This window comes from Borostomias antarcticus, assembly GCF_949987555.1.
Source record: "Borostomias antarcticus genome assembly, chromosome: 16".
Taxonomy (NCBI): domain Eukaryota; kingdom Metazoa; phylum Chordata; class Actinopteri; order Stomiiformes; family Stomiidae; genus Borostomias; species Borostomias antarcticus.
Genome location: NC_140249.1, coordinates 17,058,491 through 17,085,905, shown reverse-complemented (window position 1 = coordinate 17,085,905; position 27,415 = coordinate 17,058,491). Strand labels below are relative to the sequence as shown.

Here is a 27,415-nt window from a genome sequence, read left to right as displayed (position 1 = left end):
ACATGTTGGCATTTAATACAGCATAGCTTGATTCACTTGTCATAATCATACTAATAAAAACAAATAGGTTATAACAAAGAAAATATAATAAGATCTGTTCACTTGTATGAAAACAGATTTGTTGAATATAATAGAAAAATACAATAGGTCACACTGTGTGTCCGTCATTAAAAGTAACAACAATCCTAAAATCATTAAGAGTGCTTGAGAATGGCAGACATAATATGCTTCACTATAAAACAAAAATTCAATATGAATTCAGTAGCAAAGAACACATTATTATATCCAACATAACATGACACACTGATACTGTACAGCAATGGGAATGACACATATATGTTATTATGACGATGTTGGAATCAGAGGACATATGAGGCATTCATTAAACCACCACACTAGTGGACTTAACATCACGTTAGTTCAATGTCAATTGTATGGAATCTCCCATGTTTTGTTATAGTAACTGTAACACACATACAATGTACTTTGCACAAAGAGTAATCTCTGAAGGCATAAAAGGAATAGCTGTTTCAAAGTGCTTAAACATGATTGTGTATAAAAGAACAAAAACTATTGCACTATGTACTGTATAATATGAGGTCTCAGACTGGTCTTGTATAAGCAGTTATGCCTTCAGCAAATAACTGTAGAATTGTCTGCTCAACAGGTGTGCAGAAAATGCACTGTTCTCAGGAGAGCATATGGAACATCTATAAAGCAAAAGCAGACAACTTTTTTTAATTTCACATTCTTTACACAGATTTAACAGTTAATGTGTTAACAACAACCAGGTTCAGATACCAAATGTCCTGGTGCCAGCTACTGTAGAAGAATGAATTAGCAAATGTTACATGCGCTTATAATGTTGGACAAATCAACATCAATTGTTAAGACATTTGACAGCATCTTACATATTCTACCAGCTTGACACTTCCTAGGTAGATAAATCCAGGTTTCAGATATTTGTGTGCATATAAGGAAGTAATTGGTAATTGGTGCGTAAAAATACTACAAAGAAGGTTAAATGAAATCTCAGCCAGAAGTCTCCAATCTACCTTAAAAAAAATCAGGATGACTAAATAGGTATTGCAAAAACAAAAACAAGCAGTTAGAATACAGGAAGCTGTACTTTTAAACACTGATTCTCCTCTGCCTTGCATTTCATACTTCACTGGTTGAAGTCATGATTGGAATAGCTTTAGAGTTCTATGGTTGCAAAGGTAACTGAAAGCATAATTTGTACTAAAGAAAATAAATTTCAGCGAGAACAAGGAATGATTAATCCAGTTGAATGTAGAATCTGCAGGGTTTCTATCTGGTAAATAGTGCATATACTTGACCTAAATCTAACAAAATAATGAAAAGCGGGTAAACACAAACGATGATGACTTGTGAAATATTACAAAATAGGACAACTATTAATTGAGCTGTGAGTCTTACTTGGCAGTAACTTGTGCACTTAGGAAAAGTGTGATGTCACCAGGAATACTTAAGTAGGAATGAACACCACACCTAAACACCACTCCTTCTCCAATTCTACTCCTCTTGGACTCCACTATTTGTCTTATAAAAGTAGGGAGTGAAGCGTCTGTGATGGTGTAGTGGTCCAAGCATCGGATTCTGGTGCAGCTGACCACCTGGGACCGAGGCTCGCGCTCTAGTTTCGCCAGATCCGAATATGGCTGGATCCCATAGAGTGGAGCAGCTTAGCTAAAAAAAAACAACCCCACAACAATTGTGCATTTTGTGATAAAAGCATGAAATGCGGTACAATTAGAGCCAAAGGTATATATAAAAAAGGATATTGAGCCATCATTCATTTTCTATATGTTGCCCATAGCAGCCATTTACAGTAGGAACCCTATTGTTTCCCATGTATTTTCCATTATTACTCTTTTCCTGGACCTGGTCAAATGACTGACAAAGGTGTAAATGAATGAAACCTGGTACAAATATGCCTGAAGAACCCATAGTCTCTGCCATGATGGATTTTCTGCAGGTTGAAGATTTGGCAAAACCTATAAACCATAAGTCTGAATGGTCTGAAATTGCTCATGGTCATGTACAGTATGATGCATGTCTCTAGCATTTAAAAATATATACATTTGAAAATTCATGATGGCTCAAAATACCTTTTTTGGAATGTCTTTGGCAATAACTGTACCAAATTGTATGCTTTTATCACAAAAAACACAATTGTTATGGTTATCTGCCGCACTATTAGTTTAATTTCAGCACGAGGGTCCACAGCTCTACAGCGACCCCGTCTGGTGTCAGAGTTACGGTCACAGGCTTGAGAGACAGGTTGCTGGCTCTCTCTTCCGGATCGCCGACAACAGGGTTGTGTGATACAGACCCTCCACAGCAGCGGCAGTGGACAATAGGTCAGGTGTAATTGACTTCCAAATTGATAAAAAGAAAAAAGAAAAAAAAGGGATACAATCTGAAATAAAGGTATATATAAAACAAATAGGTAGCGAGAAAAGACAGTAGAAACAGACATCCAGGTTGAACATTAGTAAGGCCTTCTCTAACATGTCTGAACTCTTCATCCTAAGGGTAGACTAAGCAGTGTAGTGTTGTTACAAATATTCAGGTTTTATCATTAAAATCACCAACTCTATGTTGCATTTTTCCTCATGTTACCTAGACCCCAGAGTATACATCCTGTGTCAATGTGGTTGAGCTCACAATACATATCAGAAGTCCACCTCACTGACTAGGGTCTACCACAGGGTCTCAACACAGATGGGGAATAAAGCACTAGTACACAGCAGAGTACATGTGATATATCCATCATATCTTCTGTACATAGGCCTATGTTGAAAGAACAAGATGTTCCACAGGATTAAGCTAGTTAAAGTTATCTACGTAAATGAAATTCTAGGAATTCTGTAATTGAAAGCTCTGTCATGAGTGTAGTAAGGCGACGCAGTGTGTGATAAAATATAGAAAAGCCATGCAAGGAAGCAGGGATGGTGGAGGGCATAAAAGTGCTGTGCTTGTAACCAGGGGGTCCCAAGATCAATTCCAGCGAAGTGCAACCCTTTCTATTGTGCTGGTGCTTCTCACTGGACTAATCCTGACCCTAGCCCTTACCCTAACCTCACAGGTGTAATGGCCATCCCTACCAGTGGAATGCATAAGCTTAACCAGCGCCAAAATGTGCAAATTGAGAATTGTGAGCGCTTGGTAATGCATTTATAAGCATGTAGTAGTTAACGGTTTGGTTTTGCATAAGGAACAACTACTGTATTTACTAAGGCTTTAATAGAGAAAACGGTGAACTGTACAGTCCTGACGCTCTGAATGGTACGATTTTGTCAAGTGCCTGCAGGCATAATGCGATGGCAGCATATGTGTGATATGCCTGCCGTCACTGAAAGGAGGGAGGGAGGGAAGGAGGGAGGGAGGTAGGGCAACATCTCCCTTTCTTGCAACATCTGGTGGGTGAGTGCCCTGGTTTCCCGGAATTATATCAAACTGCTTAGTCTACCTTCACAGAAAAAAAGGTTATTTACCATACAGTTCTCACCAGTAACTTCAATAAGCACTTGGGTCCCAAATAAACCGCAGGATGTATGCACTGAGCAGTATATAATAACAGTCCAGTGAAGACAAGTGAAATAATGGCAGCCTAAACATTGGAAATTGGGTTTCAGGACACAGATGATTGCCAGTTTGGCAAGTCATCAAATGTTGATCTAACAGTGATCTTCCGATCTAGCATTAATTATCGTCTCTGTCAGAAGTGAGATTGTGGAAGGGGGGAGGTATTAGCTGGTTTTGGAGGCCTCTTCTGTTCAAAGGAAAGGGCACACTGATTGGCTACAAGGACGTCCTGGGATCGATTATGAGAATGCCTGGGGATAACAGATTTGCTAGGGGTGAGAGGCCAAGGCCTCAATGATTGGCTGAGAGCAGGCCCTGTCTCTGGGCGTGCTCCAGGATGGCGTTATGGCAGAAGAAGTACTGTTCTGGGGTCTGGATACTGAAGGCCCTTTGTGTTCTCATGCGTCGAACAGTCTGCCGCACGTTCAGCGAGCCCACATCCTGCAGCTGGGACAGACAGATGTCCAGGGCACAGAACGAACCTGGCAGGGAGATGAAGAGGATGAGTTGGAAAGTGTGAATGTACACTCTATATGATTTTAACTAGGACTGGGTATCAGTAAGAAACTCTGTATTACAGATAACAATATCTGTATTATACATTTTGTGATATACAGAAATATATATTCCTGGAATATACAGATGTATATTTATACAACCTACAGTATACTGTGTACCATTTTGGTATTATTTAGATGTAAGACTGTCTGCGTTCATGACTGCCTTCCTGCGCGACCTGAATTTGTCTCGCAATGACTATGAAAATGTAAGTAACTTTTTGACACAGTGAAAGCTTTGCCGAATAATCTAGCATGATGTCTAGTGGGGAAATATAAGAAGCTGGCTTAAAGATTAAAAACAATGGAACAATCCTTTCAGCGACAAAATTTCCTTTAAACCTTAAACCTCTATCTGGGGAGACTGAAACCAAAACACAGAAAATTATAATTTTAACGTGAATATTTATCAAATGACACCCACAAAAAAAGTAACCACCGCATTATTTTACTCATTGTAGTTACTCTTTGAAACTGTTACATGCATTTATTTTCGAGAACAGTTCTACGTGAATGATTTTAGTTTTTATCTAGCATAATACATGCAGATAAACTGGATTTGTGTCACAGATTTGAGGAATATCTAATAGGCAGTTCCCTGAAGGTACGGTTACCTCCCTGACTAAGCCTTACCTGTCCTACCGATCCCTGCGCTGCAGTGGACCACCATAGGGGGGCCAAGCGGGTGTCCTCTCCACTGAGGGCCCATGGCCTTCACCGCCCTCCTCTGCTGCCTCTTCACCACCGCCAGGAAGTCAATCAGTGTGACAGCGGAAGTGGGCACCCCGTAGTCTGGCCAGCTCAGGTACTGGAAGTGGCCCACCTGTCTCTGCTCGCAGGTCTGATTGGAAAGAGGCACAGCAGCAGCAGAGGAATGCACGACAAAAAGAAGGAGAGAGAGCAGAAAGAGGCACAAGTCAGATTAAATGTGTTAAAGTGAATAGTAACTAATGTAATTCCTCACAAATCTTAGAAAGCAGTCTGAAAGGGTTGTGTGCTGTTGGACTCACTCTTGTAAGACAATAATTGTTTCAATTCACAAACCATAGATTTAACCAGGTTCATTTGTCAAATATACGTAAATGTAGAAAAAAATAATTCTATGAGCAACCATTTTCAATTATCACCACAAACCCACATGGATTATCATTAGGGCTGTCAATTTAATTAGATCAAGATCTTAATTAGAGCAATTCATTATGCATGATTTACAACATTAAAATTAACTAGTTAATTAATTGTTAAGCAGGCAGCACAGAATGAGTAGACTAAGTCCACCTAAGACAAATTGACAAACTCGGTCGCAAAACGCCACCATCAAGAGGCACTATAGTTTCGAAAATCCACATATTTACAGTATTGGCGCAAGCTGAATTATGTTGCTCAGTTTGATTGATAGCCTTACAAGATATTGCAAATAATAATTAAATAAAACAATATATTGACTTCTAAAGCCACCTTTTGTAATGTCTATTTGCTGCTCTGATCATCTGCCACAATAATGTAATGTCTTTTAATATCTTCATTTGTGGGTTTTTCCCAGCAAAAAATGATTTATTTATTGATTGATTTATTGGGTAAAAAGTACAGATGGTACATCCCAGAGGATAGCACGTGAAAGCGTACTTAAACACTCGTTTCCAACGTGGTCCTCGTTGGTGGACATAACAAGAAAACAATACACAAGAAACATACAAGAGTCAGTACATTTTAACAATACAGTTTAACAAATCACTAAAATACTGCATATGAGTGCTTATGGGTACAGTAAGTAGGACTGTGTATGACTACTGTATGTGCGTGTATGTGTGTGCACGTGTGTATGCGCACATATGCATGCTGCCTAAGGAAAACTAGAGTTTTTCCAGAGATGTACCCTGACCTGACCAGTAAAAACATTCAATGAAGGTGCTACTTTGATAGACAGAGGGAGACTTTTCCATAGCAATACACCTGTATAATAAAAAGAGCTCTGAGCAATAGTGCTATTTACCCTAGCTACTGTGCATGAGCGAACACTGGCTCTGGTATTATGCTCATGCCGGGAGTGCACCATCCCAACATGACTGCTCAGATAAGCTGGGGCAACTGAGTTAACTGCTCTGAATTGAGGTTCCGCAATATGAGTTTATGAGGAGCATTCAGCATGTAACGGATTATTTTATTTGGCATTAACTGTTACTTATGTTTTAGCTTGGCTGACAGACCACTAAACCATGCTGAACATGCATAATCAAAATGGCACTGTATCAATGCGGATACAAGCAACTTTTAAAATTTGGTGTCGAACTCCCTCGTGTTACGGTATAATAACTTTTGTTTGTTTGTTTGCACTTGAGAGAACTCTTTGTGCGATAAAGACCCCTGACAAAGATGGGTCCAGTGTTAAACCAAGATAAGTAACACTTGATCTGGACTCAATTACATCTCCTGCACAGGTTCCTCTGATCCTATCAACTTTATTTAACATTTGAGTAGAGCCAAATAAAATAGATTCAGTTTTACCGAGGTGCAATGACAACTTATTGTCAATTAACCTCTCCCTTACTAATACAAGCTCTTTGCTCAAGACGTCCTCTATCCCCTTTTGGTCCTTTCCTGATACCAGAAGAACTGAATCATCTGCGTATAGCAACAGTTTGCACCCTACAACTACTGGCATATCATTAACATAAATTAAAAACAGTAATGGACCCAGGATAGACCCCTGGGGCACCCCACATGTCACACCTGTGGCCCCTGAGAGAATACCCTCAACATCACAAGTCTGAGATCTGTCAGATAGATATGATTCAAACAATTTAACTGACATTTGATTAAGACCAAGACACCTCAGCTTTGACAGAAGAATATGATGATCCAGTGTCAAAAGCTTTCTGTAGATGCAACATGACCATCCCTGTATATTTCCCTTTTTCTCTCTCAAATGTGATATAGTCAAATAAATGAATAATACAAGTGTCTGTAGAAAACCTGACTCATATAATAAGTCATACTGATTAAGGTAATCATGAAATTGATTAAAAATAACTTTCTTAATTATCTTAGATGCAATGCTCAGGATAGATACTGGCCAGTAATTTTCCACCTCTGTCAAACTGTTCTTTTTGTGGAGTGGCACAACTCTAGCCTGTTTCAGATCTCTTGGGAAAGTTCCACATTTGATACATTTACTATATGAGTAATAAGCCTGCCTGTCACCTCAGCACTATCTTTTAAAAACCTGGCAGAAATGCCGTCCAATCCAGTTGCCTTACTGGCACTTAATGAAGACAAAATTTCCATCACCTTTTCTTCAGATACTAAACATAAATTGAAATCATTAACGGCACCTTTAATTTGATAAAAACTCTTAAAAAAAAGATGTACCATATTTTTCTTAACTAGCTGGGAGCTGAGAAACCAGCGATGCTGCAATAGAAATTCATCTAATTAATCTATATATGCGATTCATTAGATAATTAAAAGAAAATTAATTACAGATCATGTAATTAATTAGATTTGTTTTAATCGATTGACAACAACATGCTGTATAAAACTATATTATATAACCATAAAAATCATGGTATTTTCTGATTATCCACATTGCCACAACAACAAGTCAATGTACTAGCTCACAAGGGACAAAGGAGATAAATGTTGTTGTGCCAGTACTGTACATATTCTGTGGCTAGTGTCTGTACCTCGGTGTTATGCAGTTCCAAGGTGGTGTGGTTGTAATGGGGGTGGTTGTCAACTCTCTGGTTGACCACAGCAATGTGACCATAAACCTCCTGACCGCCCTCCTCCAGAGGCCAATACTGACCGCACTTCCTTCGACCACCTTCATCCGTCCTGAAACACACAAATACTCAATCACACTGAGAATGGTAATGATGGTATGGAACCAGGCCCACAGGGTTGGGAGGCTAGGTTGAAGCCAGTGGGCTCTGCTGGAGAACATGTACATTGTAGTTCGAAATACTAAGAGAGGCTGCAGGCCATGATTTAATTCAATGGTGAAACATCAGCTCTTAAGACTGATTTGGGCAGCATAGTTGGGTTTAAAGCTTTGATTATGCCCAGTGTACCAGGGTTGAAATAGACATCCTCAGTTCTAATATATTTACCATAATTTAAGTGACAAGATGTAGCTTATGTTTGGAAGCTACCACCTGCGGCTATGAGGAAAAATTCAGTTCATTGTCTGATGAGTTGCCTGCTTGGAGCAGTTTGGGTACGCCAATCCCAAATAAGGGTATAGTAGAACGCCTTGTATTGCTTATCTGACTGAATCTCAGCAAAAAAGCTTAGATATTATTAAGTATTATTTTATAGATCTCAGCATTAGCGCAGTGTGAACCAGGTGTGACTTCGCCTCTCTGGAAGGATGCAGTGTCAGAGCTCCAAACTGCAATTTTTCTAAACCTCTGGTGTTAAGCTGACACTGAATTTTAGAAATTGCTGTTGCAAAGCCAAGCCACGGTCCAAAAAGAAGTTCACGCTTTTGACTGATCCTCTCGATTTATCGTACCAATATACATATTAAAATGCTAAAAATCCTACAAATTGTAGGTATAAGCAGGCATATGATGTATATGTCTAGTTGTGGAGCCACAGTTGCGGTGTTATCATCTGCAGATGGAGCCACTATAAATTGTGTGCTTCTCTGCATTTCATGGATAAACAAACTAATTAGTGAAATAATTAGCCAAATTATTATTTTTAGAACGCGGGAAAATATAAATGCATCAATTTTCCCCTTTTCAATCTCTTCACTTTTACCTCAAGGAGAGGAGTGTGTGTCACTGGTGCACATTTGATTTCTTGTCTGTTATATCCTCTACTATTGGGACAGTGAGTACTATTAATATGCATGACGACCATCATGCATATTCACACACATGGGGGAAGTGAGTCAGTAGTCATCGAGGGGAGGAGAGAAATTCTGACTAATGGGACGTACCCATAGATTGTTCTCTAGTATGATCGATTGGCTGTATGGAAGCTTCTGAAAAGGCTGTTGCACAAAATATAAATAAACTATGATGGCATATGGTCATGGAGATGGTGCAAAGTATCAGCCGATCCATAGAATGCAGAAATGTCTCAAGTCATTTTTGTCTACACGTGTTGCACGAAACGTCCATAAATTAACTTTTACAGTTAACTTTTACAGGAGTTATGAGCATTTACCTTGTCGTCATGACAATAACAAGCACATTTTGCTCCCAGACCATCCTCCAGAAATCACCATAGGTCTTGTCCAGTGGACCTAGACATAAGAGAATGGTTTTGAATGCAACATGACAATGACTTTATTCTATGTCACCTTACAAATTAAACTAAGTTCCACAAAACTGACAGACCTAGAATGACAACTGCAAATATCTCATCTAACAGTCAGACGGGGTCTTTTTGTACCTTGAGTACCGATGTATGCATTCTTCTGTTTGTAGCCATCCATAAAGCTGGCATTGATGTAGTCTGACCTCTGTAGAAACAAGTCAATGTTTGTTAGTTGTACATGTGTCCTAGACATTGCACTGCCTACTCTGAGAAAGTTGCTCTTGTGAGATAATATTCCAAGTTAACTTTGGCAAAGCAGAAGCCCAAGACAAGTATTTTAACAGTTTAACTACCCTGATTATCAAACCAGAAGCATTATCCCAAAAACATGAACAAAGTGGCACCCTACTCAAGGAAACGAGACCAATAAGAAAAGGGCAAATTCCAAGATGAGTTAAGACCGGGACATCAACCAGATGGTTTGTTAAAAGGAGGGGACTGGCGTGTTGGTTACCGTCTCATCTGTGTGAATAGGACCTGCTTGGCATGGTCTGCAGGAATATTCAGCATATATAGCCTTCCACAGATTGCTGTCCAGCATCTTTCACTTTGGCCAAGCAGAGATTCACTTTCAGAATGGTTGAACTAGTTACATTAGTAAGAGGATATTTACCAGCTAACAAAGCAGTCTAAAGATTTTAATTTTGTGTACTGCCTGCTTGGAGCAGAGATCTTAAGACATACTTTACCTTTTTAATCTCACTTTTATAATGTAGCTTTACATGTATTATAATTAAATCTTCTCAATTGTACGTGTTTTATTCTGATTTTTATTTTATTTTTAACAATTCTTTTTATTTTCTATTCTCTTTTCTGTCGTTTTTTTTTTTTTTTTTTTTTTTACCATTTACTAATAAACTGTTTTTATTTATATTTTCTTATTCTGTAAAGCACTGTGTGCTACATTTGCTTGTATGAATGGGCTATAAAAAAAAATCACTGACTACTGTGTGAGCTGTCTGTCCCTTGATCCCTAGAAAGAATAGAGATTTGGGGATATACAGGACCTATGAAAAGAATTCACCCCCTTTACTTTTCACATTTCATTGTGTTGAAATTACAACACACCAACAATTCCATCAAACATGGAATGAAGTGATTTAATTTAGTTTTTTTTGTCACTGACAAACACAAAGTATTCAATAATGTCAAAGTGAAACGCAACATTTTTCTAAATTAATGACAAATAAAAAACTAATTTCATTTGTATTCATTCCCTTTGCCTGACACATCTAAAAAAGCTCTTGTACAATCGATTTTCTTCAGAAATCACATAATTAGCTAAATAAAGTCCTTCTGTGTGCAACTGATGCATTTCCCATGATTTCAGAATAAATACACCTGTCTTTGGGTGATCCCATAGTTGGTTAGTGCATTCCTAAACTAAAACTACACCATCGAGACCAAGGACCACACCAAACAAATCAGGTTCTTGAAAAGCACCAATCAGGGGAAGGATATAAGAAAATTTGAACAGTTAACAGTTAAGTCCTATCATAAAAAAGGAGAGAACATGGTTCAACTGTGAATCTGCCTAGAACAGGCCGTTTTCAACAACTAAGTAACTGGGCGAGGCGGGACGCAGAGAGGCCACAAAGAAGTCTATGGTAACTGAAGGAGTTAAAGATGTCTATGGTAACTCTGAAGGAGTTAAATATGTCTACGGTATCTCTGAAGGAGTTAAAGATGTCTATGGTAACTCTGAAGGAGTTAAAGATGTCTACGGTATCTCTGAAGGAGTTAAAGATGTCTATGGTAACTCTGAAGGAGTTAAAGATGTCTACGGTATCTCTGAAGAAGTTAAAAGATGTCTACGGCAATTTCGAAGGAGTTACATTCTTCCAAGCCTGAGATGGGAGAAACTGTGCATGGAACACCAATAGCCGAGACACTAGCTCGGCGTGGAGCCACATGAAGCACCCGCCACCCCCACCCCAAAAAAAGCTTGCACTCCAATGTTTGCAAATCTCTCACAGCTGTTTTAAAGGTGCATCATGTCTGATTCACATCGTCTTTTTCTCATAAATCTATATTAGCTAATTAACCAGGTTAAATCTGCAGGACTGGTGAAGTGAATATGTCTCGGAGTATTTCCTTACCCCATGTGTTGTGATATGCCGGTCCGTACTGTAAGCAGGAAAACATGACATGCAATATGATTGCTGGTAAGGAAATACTCTGACACACATTCACTTCACCAACCCTGCAGATTTAACCTAGTTAATTTGCTGATGTAGGCTACTGGAAATAGTGTATATGAACAAACAATGAAAACCTTGCATGTTTAGCAACTTGAAGAAGTACACACCTCATTTCTTCTGGCTTTCAAGCGAACTCTGGTTTGATCAAGGCACAGGACATCTCCATAACGATTCTTCTCCTGGTTGTATGCAGTTCTGCAGCAATTATGACAAATATATAATCAATCGATTACTATTCATAATCAAATCAAGTGAGACCTTTCCTAAGTAGTATTCCAAGAGGGAATTAGGTTACTTTGTGTAAACACAGGGGCAAATTAGACTAAAAATGGTTTGCATACTCACAGTGCACAGTGGAAGGTTCCAGGCACAGATTCCTTGCGGAGTTCCTCGTATTCCTGATGGACACCCAGGCGCTGCAGCCTGCCCAGGTGCTCCAGGAACTCCTGCAGGCGCATGGCCTCAGGTCCTGGCGTGTGAACGGACGTCACCTCCAAAGGGATGCCAACTAGCTCATCCACGGGATCCACACACCCGTTCTGGCCTGCCAACAGCTGCTGATTCCAGCTGTGGGCATCCAGGGGAAGCAGCCCTCCGAGGTGCTCGGGGAGACAGTCTCTGGGAAGGTGCTGTCGAAGGTCGGCCATTTTCACCATTTGAACCTGGAGGAGGATAAGAGCAGAGTTCAATGCAGCATTTGCCTCAACTTTACAACTTATAGAGTGAATTGGAGTAAGGAAGACAGACAGTTTTGATAGACTATTTAAAAACAATAATACTCAACAATGAATACACATTACTAAAAGTGATAATAGAGGGCTATTGGAAATTATGTTCGAAAGTGTCTTATTAAAATGGTTGAGAACTTGTGACAGTTGTTATTTTTGGATCACGGTAGTCATCTTTAAACACCTGTTCTCTAAACAGGCGGGTGCTAGACATTGGTCTAAAATCCACATCCACAACCAATCATAATTCTGCTTGTGTTACTCAGCATAGAAATAAGCTTCGAGCCACGCACCCTCTCCCTCAGTTTCTCCTTGAGCAGCAGACTCAGTAGGTTGTAGGGCACGCGGAACCACACAGGGGCGCCCACGATCAACACTTTCTTCAGTCTGGCAGGGAAGGCACCCTGGTAGAGAGAGCAGCGTTAGAACACAGCATCTAGTCCAATAACGCACGCACATCAATGCTATTGCACAAGTGCAGGATAAAAAATAAAAAAAGTGGTCAATTAGGAAAATAAGAATATCCGCACACTGTTTTAATGCTCCCAGGGTGCTTTGATAGGGTAGAACGTTTCGACCTACAAGGTCTTCGTCACCTGATTGATGTACCTGACGAAGACCTTGTAGGTGGAAACGTTGTACCCTATTAAAGCACCGTGGCGGGAGCATTAAAACAGAGGGAATATTCTTATTTTCCTATAAGGTCAAAGCATCCCCATGTATCCCCATGATGACACACCCAAAACTAAAATGTGAATTGCTGTGCCCATTTTCAGCCTTGTCTGCCTGACAGTTAACAGACTGACAGATCGTTCTAAACACAAGATGACCAGAGCCCACCCACGTGCCATCACCCCCACCAACGTGCTCCTACTTTCCTCCTATGCTGAGACGATGATATAATGATATTGCTATTTTTTCTCCTAAGTGTTTTATATGTTTGCTGTATTGAATGTGCTCTATGTTAGTATCTTCCCCTATACAGGTGGGGATAATTGTGTGCAATGAAGAGACTGGTTCGGTCATGTTTGTATGATACTTTGATGAAGGCACAATGCCTGAACGTGTTGGCCTTTCATATTGCACACACTAGTCATTGACTCAGACTTGAATTTCAACAGTCCCATTAAGACAATTACACCTGAAGAATATATCAAGGATTAAAGGATTTATGTCTCAGCAGGATCTGGAAAAACTTGTCCATGTGTTTATCTTCAGTAGACTCGACTACTGTAACAGTGTGTTTACAGGTCTCTCTAAAAAAAATCGATCAGACAGCTGCAGTTGATTCAGAACGCTGCTGCTCGAGTCCTCACTAAGACCAAGAAAGTGGATCACATCACTCCAGTTCTGAGGTCCTTACACTGGCCCCTACACCTGTCTGTCAAATAATTGACTTTAAAATACTGCTGTTGGTTTATAAAGCACTGATTGGTTTAGGGCCAAAATATATTTCTGATCTGCTGCTACGTTATGAACTATCCAGACCTCTCAGGTTGTCTGGCACAGGTCTGCTTTCTGTCTCCAGAGTTGAAACAAAACATGGAGAAGCAGCGTTGAGTTTTTATGCTCCACATATCTGGAACACACTTCCAGAAAACTGCAGGTCTTCTGCAACTCTCAGTTCTTTTAAATCAAGACTGAATACTTTTCTTTTTGCCGCTGCTTTTTATTAAATCTAATAATTATTTATTCATACACTGCACTGGAACTTTTATTCCTGTATTTTATTTTTCCTGCTTTTTGTTTTAAATGTCCTTTTTTGCATTTTGTTTTATATGACCTTTTATGTGTTGCACTTTGTCTTGATGCTTTTAATGTCTCACTTTGAATTGCCTTGTTGCTGAAATGTGCTATACAAATAAACTTGCCTTGCCTTGCACACAATAATCCCCATCTGTATAGCAGGTGGCATTTTATTCTCAGTTTTAATGGTTAATTAACAAAGGCATTTCATGGATGTGCACATTTCCACTTGCCATTATATATAAAGGTGTACTATGATTGAAACCTGGTCCTTCACTCATTTTCTGACCACTTACTGGTACATATAACACAACGATTTTTTGTTTGGTCTTCATAGTGCGAAAGAGAAGTATGTATGTGTTTGCGCTATTAACAACAAGCAAGATAGTCCGAACTGTCAAAAAGATCTATATGCTTTAAAATGCTACATCATGCTGCTCCATGTTTCCAACCTTTAGTAAATTCAAGATCTTCTTGCTGAGGTCCAGCTCAAAGTTGGTGTAGTTGGACCCTGCCATGTCATAAATGAATACTAGGCCATTTCGTTGAGTCTCAAAGCTGAAAGCACAAAGAGAGAGAGAGAACATGTATTCCAACACATACGTACTGTATGAGTTCAAGTGTGGTAAATTAGGATAGCATTGAAAAAGTTGTGATATTAATAACATGGCTTTGAAGCAAGAAGCTTGCTAGCACTAAAACATTCTGACTTCAATTAAGTTATAAAGTAATTATAAAGTGCTCAAGGACACGTCGGCACATGCCGGGAGCTGGGATCGAACCGGGGACCTTGCGATCCCCAGCCGACCACTCCACCTCCCGAGCTACGTGCCGCTATTCTGCTATAGGCTCTGTGCACCAGCTCCACTACTTCCTGAAAGTCACTTGGCATCTTTATTTCCTGTCCTATATGATTGGATTAAGTGATTAATCAGGTGTGCGGCAGACCCAGCGCACACCTGATTAATCACTTAATCCAATCATATAGGACAGGAAATAAAGATGCCAAGTGACTTTCAGGAAGTAGTGGAGCTGGCGCACAGGGCCTATTATGATCATTCTCTAAAAAAACAAGACATTTCTCTTCCAACAAAACTCAAACATAATACCACAATATATAACATAACTGGCCATAAGCAACATTAGTGTTGTATGTTGTACACTAATAGTGTTGCCAAAATCTATGTGTATTCTTAAAAAAAGAAAAGAAAAAGGCTTTATCTACTTATTTAAATCTATTTACAGGGGTGTCCTGCTGATAGTAGGGTCTCCTTTCCAGGGTAGCCTGGCTTACAGAAAATAAGTCATATCATAACAATTAAAGAAAGAACATAATTAATATACATATTTGAATACTTAACTAACCAAAAGGTGATTGAATTCTTATTGTATGAAGGCAGCGTTGGGGCTAAAGCTTCACTCAAGCAACATAGTTTAATAGTTACTTTTTCCATTTGAGTAGGCTAAAAATTGTAGTGTGAACTACAACTGGTCCAACAATACTCTGCACCTTCTGTAACAGTGACCCACACAGCCACCTTATCTCCTACCAGATACGACCAGAGTTATTAATCCAAAAGGGGATTCTTCGCACCCAGGAACACCTCCAGCAAAAAGGCCATAAACAAGTAATATTAAATATCAATATCAAAGGAACAACAAGGCGTCCAACCTGACTCACAGACTGGAAAAATGGCACATCAAACACACAGGCCGAGCACAATGGCTGGCTTTCTGAAAAACTGATGAGACTCAGAGAAGCTGATTTGTCCTATAAACATGTTCCCCAAAACACACACATGATAAGTTTGCTGAAGGGTATTTGTGTTCCTCACCTCTCCACTGCTCTGTCCAGGAGGTAGAAGAGAGCCTGCAGGACCACATGGTTGCCGGTCTTATTGGGGTGGTGAAGCTTGGCAGTGTACAGCGCTATGGAGGCACCGGTTGGATCTCGCACACTCTGGTAGACCGAAGACAGAGTTACAAATTAAAATACAAGCAGCAATTAATGCATCCCAGCCCTTATGAGCCAGAACGATATGAAGCAAGGTGCCTTTTATATCATGTATCAAGAGCATAGCATGTGTTTAGATCCAGATATGCAAACAGTACATGTGTAATTGAAGTCAGAAGTATCTCTATATAACTGACTACTATGTGGCACTACATTTATTAAAGATTCTACACTAAGAATTTGCAAGCTTACAAACTGGTATTTGCTCACTGCATTTGGTTCAAAATGAAAATGTATGGTTTGTTAAAGCAAAATCAACAATGACTTTTCTACCCATTCTGACACAGCATCCTTAGCTGTAAATTTGCACCACTTGGTACTGATCAGCTGCCATTTTCAATCGATATAAATTTCACACCAGAATCAACTCCCTGAAACAGGAACAGAATATTATTAATCTATGTAGGCGAGGCAGCCTTTTTAATAGATGGACACGTACTATATCAATAAGAAATGGGCTATACACTGCTTATCATACAATTATATCGGTGTTTCCCACATGACTGAAATAAGTTATTACAAATGGAGATCAGTTTTATTTATTTTATTTGGTATTAAATTAGAATCAAAGTATTGAGTTTCGTGATGTCCTTATCATGTATTCGATTCAACTTATTTCTTAGTTATTCTGATAATTTTGGCTTGCCATTTTATTGGGAATGTATTAATTTTATACTGTAAACATATATGTAACTTTTAGGGCTGCACAATTAATCGTGAATTAATCGAAATCGCGATTATGACCTCCGCGATTAACTAATCGCAAAAGGCCGCAATTAATGTGATTAATAATTTTGCTTTGAATTGAGTGTGCTAGGACTACACGGACGAATCACAGGCGCTTATGCTGTCTGACCAATCACGTGTTCCCGCTGAGTGCGCTGTGCGCAGCAATTTCACTGAGAAGACAGATAGCAGTAGGTCAAGACCAGTGTCACAAGAGTAGCCTACCTGCAGCCGTGAGTAGTGAAAAAATTAGCAAAAACAAGGTCAGTGAGTTAATAGCAAGAAAGGGATCAACGTCCGTGATTTGGGAGCATTTTGGTTAATATATATTAATATTATATATTAAATATGAATCGCAATTTTTAATCGCAATTACCATTTTTAAGCAAATAATCGCAATTATTATATTTTGTCATAATTGTGCAGCCCTACTAACTTTGTTCATTTGGAGTATGTTGAATAATATTAGTATAAACAATCTTAAAACATTCATAACTCTAATTTTGCAAACTGTGCAGGGATTCACAAAATTTCTGGAAACAGTGTACAGTATGGGTGGGTGCCATGGAGGAAAACACATAGCCAACCCCCTGAAGAACGCACATAGCCACCCCCCCCCCCCCCACCTGAAGAACGCACATAGACACCCCCCCCACCCGAAGAAAGCACATTTGGGATGGGCACGAGTACTCGAGTACTCGTTGTTGACATCAGTACTCGAGTAACCATGGCGAGTAATTGTTTCACTATATAAAAAAAAGCTTTGTTATTCATGCACCTGCGCACTGTGTTTTTGGCTACCTGCGTGAGGCTACTCACATCAGTCGCAACATGTCTGCTGCTTGTAAAAGTACAGTCTGGAAATACTTTGAGAAAGAAGGGGAAAACAGTGTGCAGTGCAAAATCTGCAATGCAAATCACAAGCGCCGCCGCACTTCACACTCTTTTTGGAGAGGATTACTGCGCAACCGGGTCAGAGAGTGATCGCAGTGAGTTGGAGGATTATCTCAAGGAGCCGTGCATCCCATCTGACCAAAACCCCCTGCACTGGTGGCAAAGCAAGGAGAACAGGTATAGGAAACTCAGTCTGCTGGCGAAGCAATACCTGAGCATACCGGCCACTTCTGTACCTGCCGAAAGAATCTTCTCAACAGCGGGACTGATTCTAAATCGCCTCCGTACTCTGCTGTCGCCTGAGCATGTGGATATGCTTATTTTCTTGAACAAAAATAAGTAGGCTAGGCCTAGCCTAAAATAATCTGCTACAGCCCTACTCATTCACGACTCATTTATTTAAGTTTAATATATTATTCATTTTTACAAACACTGATTTATCCATTTGAATGTGTTTATGGTTTGAGATGTAGGCTATGTGATGCGTCATGCAACCTGAATGTAGGCTGTCACAACTCATCCGTGTGATTTTTTTTGAAGGGAAACTGCAGGCCGAAGACCGTAATTTACGTTTATTTTATTATTCATTTGAACAAAAATCTAACTTTTTATGATTGAGGCTGTTGGTTGAGTTAGGCCTAGGCCTACGTGTTAAAGAACACAGTAGTCAATGTCCGCTGTGACGTTTGTTCTTTAAAGGATTAACATGGTGGTTCAATATAACACTTTCCAGGTATCTTTAGGCAACAACAAAACACATGTGTTTAACTATTTCAGAATTCATCCATACAAATTATTTTAAAACATGTTTTTAGAGGTCTGAATCTGCCACTCAAAAAGTTCACTCACTCAAAACTGGGCGTGATTATTAACAACTGATTGACAGTTCTCTGAGCAAATGACCAACTGGAATCATTCTGATTGACAGGCGTGTGCCCCGTTACCATAGCTACCACCGCTCCGAGCTAGACAACACGAGCTAGATCGCACAACAGCCAGATCAATAGCCATTTTTCTAGCTGCTTACCAGGGGCATTTACAAAGTCCTTAATATTATATTAACCCCCAAACATTATAAAGATACACGCTACCTAACAGGCCGTATCCTCGAATTTGCATTAGGCCTATTTGGGAAAAGTACGATAAAGGTATAACGACGACACGTCTCCCCCGCGACAGAGGAATAGCCCCCTGCAGCCGGCCACGCAAGCTTGGAGGCTTGGGCTATTAGACTTATAGCTTTCAGCCAGCTACGAACAGTATAGACCTAGTTAGTCAAATAATTGCAACTGTGGGTCTTACCAGAAGACAGATCATTTGCGCTGTGAAACCGACATAACATTGTTCACCAGTCTAACGTTATTTATCTTAGTAGGTGTCCAACAAAGCCAGTTGAACACTGAAACGTTACTGTTCTGGGTTCAACATCTGTCAGTTGTGGTGATGTAAGGAATCGAGCGGAATACCACTGCAATAACTGATTATTGGTCAGATCAATTAAATCATTATAGCTCATTTCACATACAAAGGCAACACAATACATTTTGCAGAAAGGGGCTGGGGATGTAACCTACATATAGGCTAGCCTACTGATCCTACTAATATGTGGCAGACTGCATGCGTAGCGCAGCGATTCAACATAATCGATGAGTTTGGAGACAGAGGGCCGTGCTCCAAGACTCCGTGAGCGCAGCGGTCAAGGGCTAGCCTACTCCGGAGTCTGGAGACTAACAGGTCATGCAGTCAATAGATCTCGTTTTGAATGTTATTGTAATGCCCTCTGGTTATAATAGAATATCGCTACTGGAGCTGTTTAATCTCAAAAGGCGCAATGCTTCCTGAAGTTGGGTCGGATCGAGGTGCTGGGATGATCAACATTATGTGGAGCAGATGCCACAGTGATGATAAGCCTTACACAACTTTCAGAATGTTTTGCAGAATTAAAATTATTTGGAGTTGTAAATTATGAAAGGAACATAACTTGACTTAATATCTTCACCTCCACCCACCCTGAAATGTAGTCATAATTTTAGCACAGTAGCCTCTATATGCGCATCACAACGCTGCAATACAAGACCTTAGGACAAACGATTCAGTACACAGCAGGTGTGTTTGATCAAGTTAAGATCTCAATGTGAGAATAAATAAATGACAAAAACCCGCACGGGTAGGACTACGTCTTTATTTTCCGAGGTAATTGTTGCGCATACAACATGACATTAAATTAAGACATAGGCTACTTTCTCAAAAAACAGGGCGGTGTTGTAACATTTATAATATCATTAGGTGACATTGGCTGCAACCTGTCCTCCAGGACCTGCACACCTCCAGAGCCCTGAAGAGACCTGGACCTCAAGTCCCAGTATTGGAAATGTAGTGATCTGGCTACAAGAAAAGGGGGCAAATTATAAAAGCGATTAGTAATAGCATCGTTATTTTGCATATGCAAAACAGCATAAATTACAACAATAGGCTATTTATCAGTAAGTCTACATTATATCGAATTAAGTTTGAGCTAGAGATAATCGGGAGATTCTTGTGGAGACAAACTGACTTATATCCACCTTTGACTTGGATAACTATTGGCCTATACAACAAAGCACGCTCACAACAGTTATGGTAGGCTATCGCTTCGGAAACCTTACAGCACAGTTTGCACCTGGTGCAAGTAGATTTTATGCCAGGGAAGAGTACAGTATGGTGCACTGTGTTTATGCCAGGGAAGAGTACAGTATGGTGCACTGTGTTTATGCCAGGGAAGAGTACAGTATGGTGCACTGTGTTTCTGCCAGGGAAGAGTACAGTATGGTGCGCTGTGTTTCTGCCATTGCACTGGAGGGCTAACGTTACCAAAAGCAAATGCATTGAGAGCTAACGTTAGCATGCTAGGATAATTAACACAGCTAGCTGACATTCCAAACATTAGGCTAGCTAACGTCAACATGCTGGATGAAGACAAATAGCTAGCTGGATCAGACAGCTTTTTAAAAACTGTTGCCAATTACAGCTAACATTATGGTTCGTTTATCTAACATTAGCTAGGTTGGCTACTCAGACACGGAGATCATGGTGAAAACTTCCCAATATGTATGACAACCACAAATACAATTAGGCCTATAAAACGTACAAATTATATAAAATTAAGAGACTGCAACTATTCAATTATTCTCAAGATGAGAAAGGGTTCAGAGCTGCCTTACCATGTTGGATAGATGGTGAAACGGCGCAGACAGCAGGTGCGCGAGCCAGACAGGTTTCAGTTGGAGGCGGGTGCAGGGGAGTGGAGGCGGGATTTTCAAACTTTAGGGTGACGCCAAGAATGGGAAAAACGTCACGAATTCGGAGTATTTTTACCCCGAGTCAAATTGGACTGAAAATGTTACGCTTCCAGTTTCTCAAAAACGACAAAACGGATATATTTAATGTTTTTATTGTGTTTCTTCAATGTCCTATTGTGCAAATAGCACGTTCAAACTCAAAAAAAGTGAAAATCACCATGTTAATCCTTTAATAAATGCAATTGGATTGAATGGTTTAAATTGTTGGTTGTTTATTCATATGCAAATTCGCTATAACGAAATACGTCGGGATAATTTCTAAACAGTCGGGCACGTTTACTTAATCAGGCACATAGCCTACTGTAGGCCTACATTGATGGTCACGGACCTCCTGGATTTTTTTTTAGGTAGGCTACAGAACAGCGAGTACTCGTTCATTATGAATATAGAGTACTCGAGTATTACAATAACTGAAAATGCCCATCCCTAATAGCCACCCTCCTGAAGAAAGCACATAGCACATAGCCACATCCCTGAAGAAAGCACATAGCCACCCCCCTGAAGAAAGCACACAGCCACCCCCCTGAAGAAAGCACATAGCCACCCCCCTGAAGAGGGTTTTTCCTGTATAGAGAATTAGGAGGCGGCCGCCTCCGGCAAACTTTGTGCCGCCTCCAGCTCTCGATAAAAAAAACACTAAGACCTGCCAACCTGTACACATTTTGCGTAGTACTGTAGATACTTCCCCCCCCCCTTTGGTTTATGATGCCAATTTTTAATCTGTGCGACCTGGAAATACACTTTTTCCACAGACGATTCGCTAGTTACACAGTCTGATGCAGTGCTGTTCGCGGTAGAGGTGAGAACGAAAGTTTTCCTACCATGACTTGAATGCCCAAACAGCCATATCTTGACGTAGGAGAGTCGCAGAAACACGGGGGTTGGACTGGGCGAAAGCTCTCGATTTCACGAATGCATCTAGCACATTGAGCTCAAGTTATCAAGCTCCGGTTATCGAACCGACAATGCTTTCTCTATGGGAGTGTGGAGCCTCTTCTCCAGCCATTGACATAAAACCGCTGGTCTAGTAGCCTACACTAGTACACGTTTGACCTGACAACCTACAGTGTACATTATAGTCACAGTGATATGCCCTCACAAATGTTCTAGTCTGTTTGTTATTTAAAAATAAACAATGAAATTGGATAATGTAAGCTAATATAGTTAGGCAGACAAGCTAATAAAGCACAAATTAGTGCATATAAAATTCCCCAGAATGCAGGAAATGAAGCTTTTGATGCCCCAAATTTCCTGGGGGAGGACCGCCAAACCCCCACTTACAGTACCACCACGGCCTCATTCTGAGCCATGAAAAACCCTGATTAAACCCCTCTCCAACCCCACCCACCAACCACACACACACAATTACTCACCAGCACTGTGAACTTGCCGCTGAGCAACTCTGAACGCAAGGGTTCCTCCTGGGGCTGGAGTCTGACGATGCCCTCCTTTAGACGTGTCTCCTGGGTACAAGACAATGAGGGGGATAAGGTCCCTGATGTCTACATGTAGACTTTTCACCAGTCAACCCCTAATCACCTATGCCTACTCCAGAACAATCTCCTATTATCTACAATATTCAGAAAAGTGTCTGTCAATTGTCAACATAACTATACATGAATATAGTTATGAACATATATGAATCAGATTCAGTACAGATAAAAGATACATCTCAATTCTGGGAATTCTGGTACAAGTGCCTAGTTTAAATAGTTTATTTTTATTTATCTTTATGTCATGTTTGGTGGTGTTTTTAATTGTTGTATGTGATTTTTGGACCCGAGTCTGCTAAATAAAGTTGATGATGATGAAAAGGAAGAGAAGATTATTTAACTTCATAATAGATCATGTATGAAAATTGAAACAGCTGTGAATCAGAGAGGTGTCTGTATAATTAGCTGGTTGTTGGCTACCTTGCAAGTTAAAGGTATAATATGTAATATGTTATTAAAATAAACATTTTTTCAAAAATAATACATCCATAGGGCATTGTAAATAGGGCTGCAGAGTAAAAGAATTGCTTTTCCATAAAAAATTATATTTTGTCTGAAATTATTACATTATGAAATTTTGACGGCCCGACAATGACACTGATATCATACCAGCCAATAGTATTACAGCGTTGGTACTGCGCGCTGGGTTGCCAGGTACTATTCTAGCTTCACCACTGTGAGATTAGCAGTAGCCAGCAAACGTTATACTTCCATGAATTAGCAGCATAATAGATGTTGGTTAGTGTGTGTACGACTATAAAACGGCAGCTTTTCCGTCCCCTTCTGCTCACTCTTTTCAGCTAAACGTTTGGTAAAATGTCCGAGTTTCGTCGTCCTGCTTCTCCGCCTGAGCCCCGGCGAACCGTGCGATACAAATCTCAAAAGCTCAGTGACCGAAGAAGTAGCTAAAGCTGGATAAATATCAGGCCAGCCTTTGCTTGTTGGATGGAGTTTATGGAGTTTCATGGGATAAAGTCGCATGTTGACATGGCTACTTTTCTACTAGACCGGTAAGCTAGCTAACTAGCTATCGTTATCTTTCTTGGAATCTGCAAAGCCAGACCTAATGTTATCTCCACACTACAGCATCTAACGTAACTTATTACATGGCACTCTGAAATAGATTGTGATTATTGATAAGTGTAACGTTATGTTCCTCTCGGAGTGAAGATCTTATCACAGTATGACTGAAACAGTGCATTCTCTGGCATTTTGGCAACCAATACGTTGTGTTGTTGCAGTTCTTATCTTTAGACACTAGATGGGGGAAATAATCCACATATTACATATTATACCTCTAATTTAATAAAAAAGCTATTCCTAGACACAGTACTGAGTGCTCCAGTTTGTTGCATGTGGATGGAGGCATATGTGCACCAGCGTTACATTAGCCGGTAATTACCTGGCTTTTGGCTGGCAAAAATGGTCAACTATTGTTGTTTTTATTACTATTCATCCTGTATCTTTAGTCCATTGTACCTGTACTATGGATGTAATAATAAAGGAATCTTAATACACTAGTGAACAATGCACATGCATGCAGAAGAGCACACACACAATAGCACCCTTGCACGCACACACACACACACACACACACACACACACACACACACACACCACACCACAACACAACACAACACAACACAACCTTCTTACCCTGTAGTTGTGGAAGAGCTCGATGGCTCGGAGGACGTCAAATTTGCGTGCCATGAGGAACTTGACAGCCAAGTCCCAGGACAGTGGGGAGACGCCATGCTGAGTGGTCCACTTATTAATTTCCTCCAGAAACTGCTTGGTAGCCTAAAAACACAGTGATGTAGTCACACGATGTACTCCACAGTGCTAATAAAAGAAATGGAAGGAAGTGAAACTAAGGTTTAAATGATAAATTAACATGATATATTTATCTCACAACGTTTACCCACACAGCTTCATGCTGAAATTCATTCAGTCGCCAAACAACAACACCAGAAGTGATTGGCTGGCTGTGATAGCGTTCATGTATCTAAATTTGGCTATTTGTTTTTTTTCCCCCAAAATAATTGATACTCGGTAGGAGTCGGAAAGACATCATTCGGTATTTGGCACAGTTTTTTGATACCCAACCTTATTAGCTTGGTGTGAATATTAAGTCGCCACCCGATGGAGATGAATGGGAGAGGTCGGACACACTTTTTGCCAGCTTTCACTGTTGTTGTGTTCATCTGCTATACAGTACAATTCCGGTTTCCAGTGTAAACAGCGACTAGCGCTCAGAGAGGCCACCTTCTAGGCTGGAATGTTGTTTATTCCGGCGCATGTCCGGAATGAAGTGCTAATGAGAGGACTTTGGTCAGGGAGTCAGGAGCACTCGGGCCAACTGACTGACATGTTGGTGTGAATCGAGCTTATGAGGAAGAGGATGAATCTCCTCTTTTCCCTCTAGAGAGATTTGCTTTAGAGGAAGAGGATATCCACACACTGGATTATAGCTCTCTCGTATTGATAGTATTTGTATGATGGATTATTATGTCTGTATTTTATTGCATTAATTAATTAATGGTCATTAATTAAATGACCAATGCACCATAACCTATAATTAACTGACTGACAGTGATGTCAATATGATGTCATGGCTCCCTACCTATAGTCTATAATACCTTACTACCTGTCATTATTTTGCCTGATGAAGACCGTGCTCGGTTGAAATGTTGCTCATTGTTGAAGTACTGTCGGGAGTTATAATCGAGAGTGCAGATATCTTTTTCCTCTAAGATTCAAGATGTTTTTTGTATCCTGCCCCTGGCCTAAAGACAGGTTGGATATGCACACAGCCATTCTACTCTACAATTGCCTGAGACGTCCCATCCCAGTCACACAGACCTGAGAGACTGTGTTTTAACTATTCACTTCACTGTTCAGTTACGGTTGGATGTTCCATATGGGGATACTAACTGTACAGTTAGAGCAACTCAATCAATTTTAGCATTTGGCACAAGTCAATTCTACACAGGAAGTAATACATCACTTTCCCTCTCTCCCTGTGACGCTTCCTGGGAGCTGACAGCCCCCCCCCCCCCCCCGTCCCCTCCTCCTCAAAAGCATCGCTCCAGTCCAGTGGAAATGCTTTTAACAGCTGGTCCCCCAGAGCACCCCTCAACCCTCACCCCACTACACCGGACATAGGGGGTCTGGGGTGGATCTAATGAGCAAGGCACACTTTGCCTGGGCCCAAAGAGTAAGTTAAGTTGTCAAATAAGGCTGCTGTCACAATTGGGATGAGGATGGGAAGAGGATAATGGATTCGGGAGTGAAAAGAGCATCATTATCAACAAGCTGAAGGAAAATATACTGTATATAGGACACATCTTTGCTTAGCGTTCTCTGTGTCACTCTCAGAGTATTCAATAACATTATGGAAACGAGCTGTAGCACTAACGACTGGAAAATGTGGCAGTTAATCTTAAAACACCTGAGAATAATTCATGAAGAGTGGGGGATGATGTTAAGTCTATACAGGCCTACACACGCAAACGGATGCATTTTCATCATAAATTAGCTCTCAGACATTATTGCACAACGAGCCCGTTTCCTGTTTAGAGCTTCATGAGCTTGTCACATAATATGCAGTCGGCCATAGTTGTTCGAATAGTGCATGATAGCCTAACGTTAGTTATAAATCGATCATCCAGATTTCTACCCCATCGCCAATTCACGAACACATGTTATATCCGTCGATAGCACCTTCATCAAGCAACATTACCGTTAATGTGCTTTTCATATCAGTCCGTACATATAACGCAGTTTACTAGCTAGTCAATGTTTTTTTAACAGTTTTCACGGTATGCTAACTTACTGTATCGGCCTGTGCAAGTTAGGGTAACGCGAGGTCTATAATTTAAACGAGGTTTTCGTACATCCCTAGCTAACTAGTCCTATGGCTATAGATCATATTTATTTCGCTGTAAGGAGACACGTATGAAAGGCGTATATTGCAATCGCATAGCTTGAAAGTGAATAACACTAGTGCTAAGTGTTACATTATTTGGAAGGCCTTGTAACGTTAGTTAGCTAACGTTAGCTACGTGAGAGATAATTTCGCAACAGTTTGCTATGCTAGGTAACGTCAGCCATTTAACGTTATTCATACAGGGTAACGTTAGTCATAGACCCAAAGCTCTTTTTCGAAAACGCCCTGCAATTAGGCTAGTTAGCTAGACTCGCATTATTAAGTTAGCTACAATTTTGACATTGTAACGGGTGGAATGGCATGCCTAGGTTTCTAACAACGTTAACGTTACCTGTTCTTCCTCTGCCGATAAACTGGTTGCCATTCTTCCGTTCAGTTCTTTAGTTTAGGTCACCTTTATCATTCCACGGGTTTAGTTTTCTTCATGAAGCCAGTGTAGCTGGATAGTAGATGAAAAAACGGCGATTATTCCTCGTACAGTGGCTGCTGTATAGGATACTGGCGTTAGCCTAGGTTCCTGGCATAATTTAGCTGCTTGAGATCAAAAGATCCGGGCGAGATGTTACGGTTCAAATGTGTAACGTTATGTGTTTGCTGATTCAAGTGATATACACATAAATAGTTATCCTCGAAACAGCCGCCCAAATATTTAGGCTACATAAAAAAAGTCCTAGTTCTGTCAAATATGACGGGAGAACTGGGAAAAGAAACCTCAACGGGTCCGTGTACTAGAGGTGGGTGGTTCTGGTTCGCGAACAAAATTGTGAATCGGAGAAACGACCTCGTGAAGATTCGTTCATTTTCCTGCTCAGGGAGCAGCGCATGCGCA

At 40.3% G+C, this 27,415-nt stretch overlaps 1 protein-coding gene across 2 annotated transcripts; it reads right to left on the bottom strand.

Annotated features, from left to right (window-relative positions):
• Positions 1 to 2: 2 nt before the first annotated feature.
• Positions 3 to 27,324, bottom strand: ptpn9a (protein tyrosine phosphatase non-receptor type 9a). Of its 2 annotated transcripts, XR_014630829.1 has the most exons (14): positions 26,918 to 27,324; positions 24,294 to 24,437; positions 22,518 to 22,607; positions 16,008 to 16,132; positions 14,625 to 14,730; positions 12,720 to 12,830; positions 12,044 to 12,360; positions 11,806 to 11,893; positions 9,573 to 9,642; positions 9,345 to 9,423; positions 7,853 to 8,003; positions 5,796 to 5,820; positions 4,803 to 5,010; positions 3,955 to 4,094 (listed from the first exon to the last, which is right to left on the bottom strand). XR_014630829.1 is itself a non-coding variant. In XM_084450948.1 (13 exons), exons 1-13 carry the CDS (start codon positions 26,948 to 26,950, stop codon positions 3,904 to 3,906), a joined length of 1,713 nt encoding a protein of 570 aa, XP_084307074.1. In that variant the 5' UTR covers positions 26,951 to 27,324; the 3' UTR covers positions 3 to 3,903. The 2 variants fall into 2 exon arrangements, 1 of the variants encoding a protein (XP_084307074.1); XM_084450948.1 differs by lacking the exon at positions 5,796 to 5,820 and having other exon boundaries at positions 3 to 4,094.
• Positions 27,325 to 27,415: the final 91 nt, after the last annotated feature.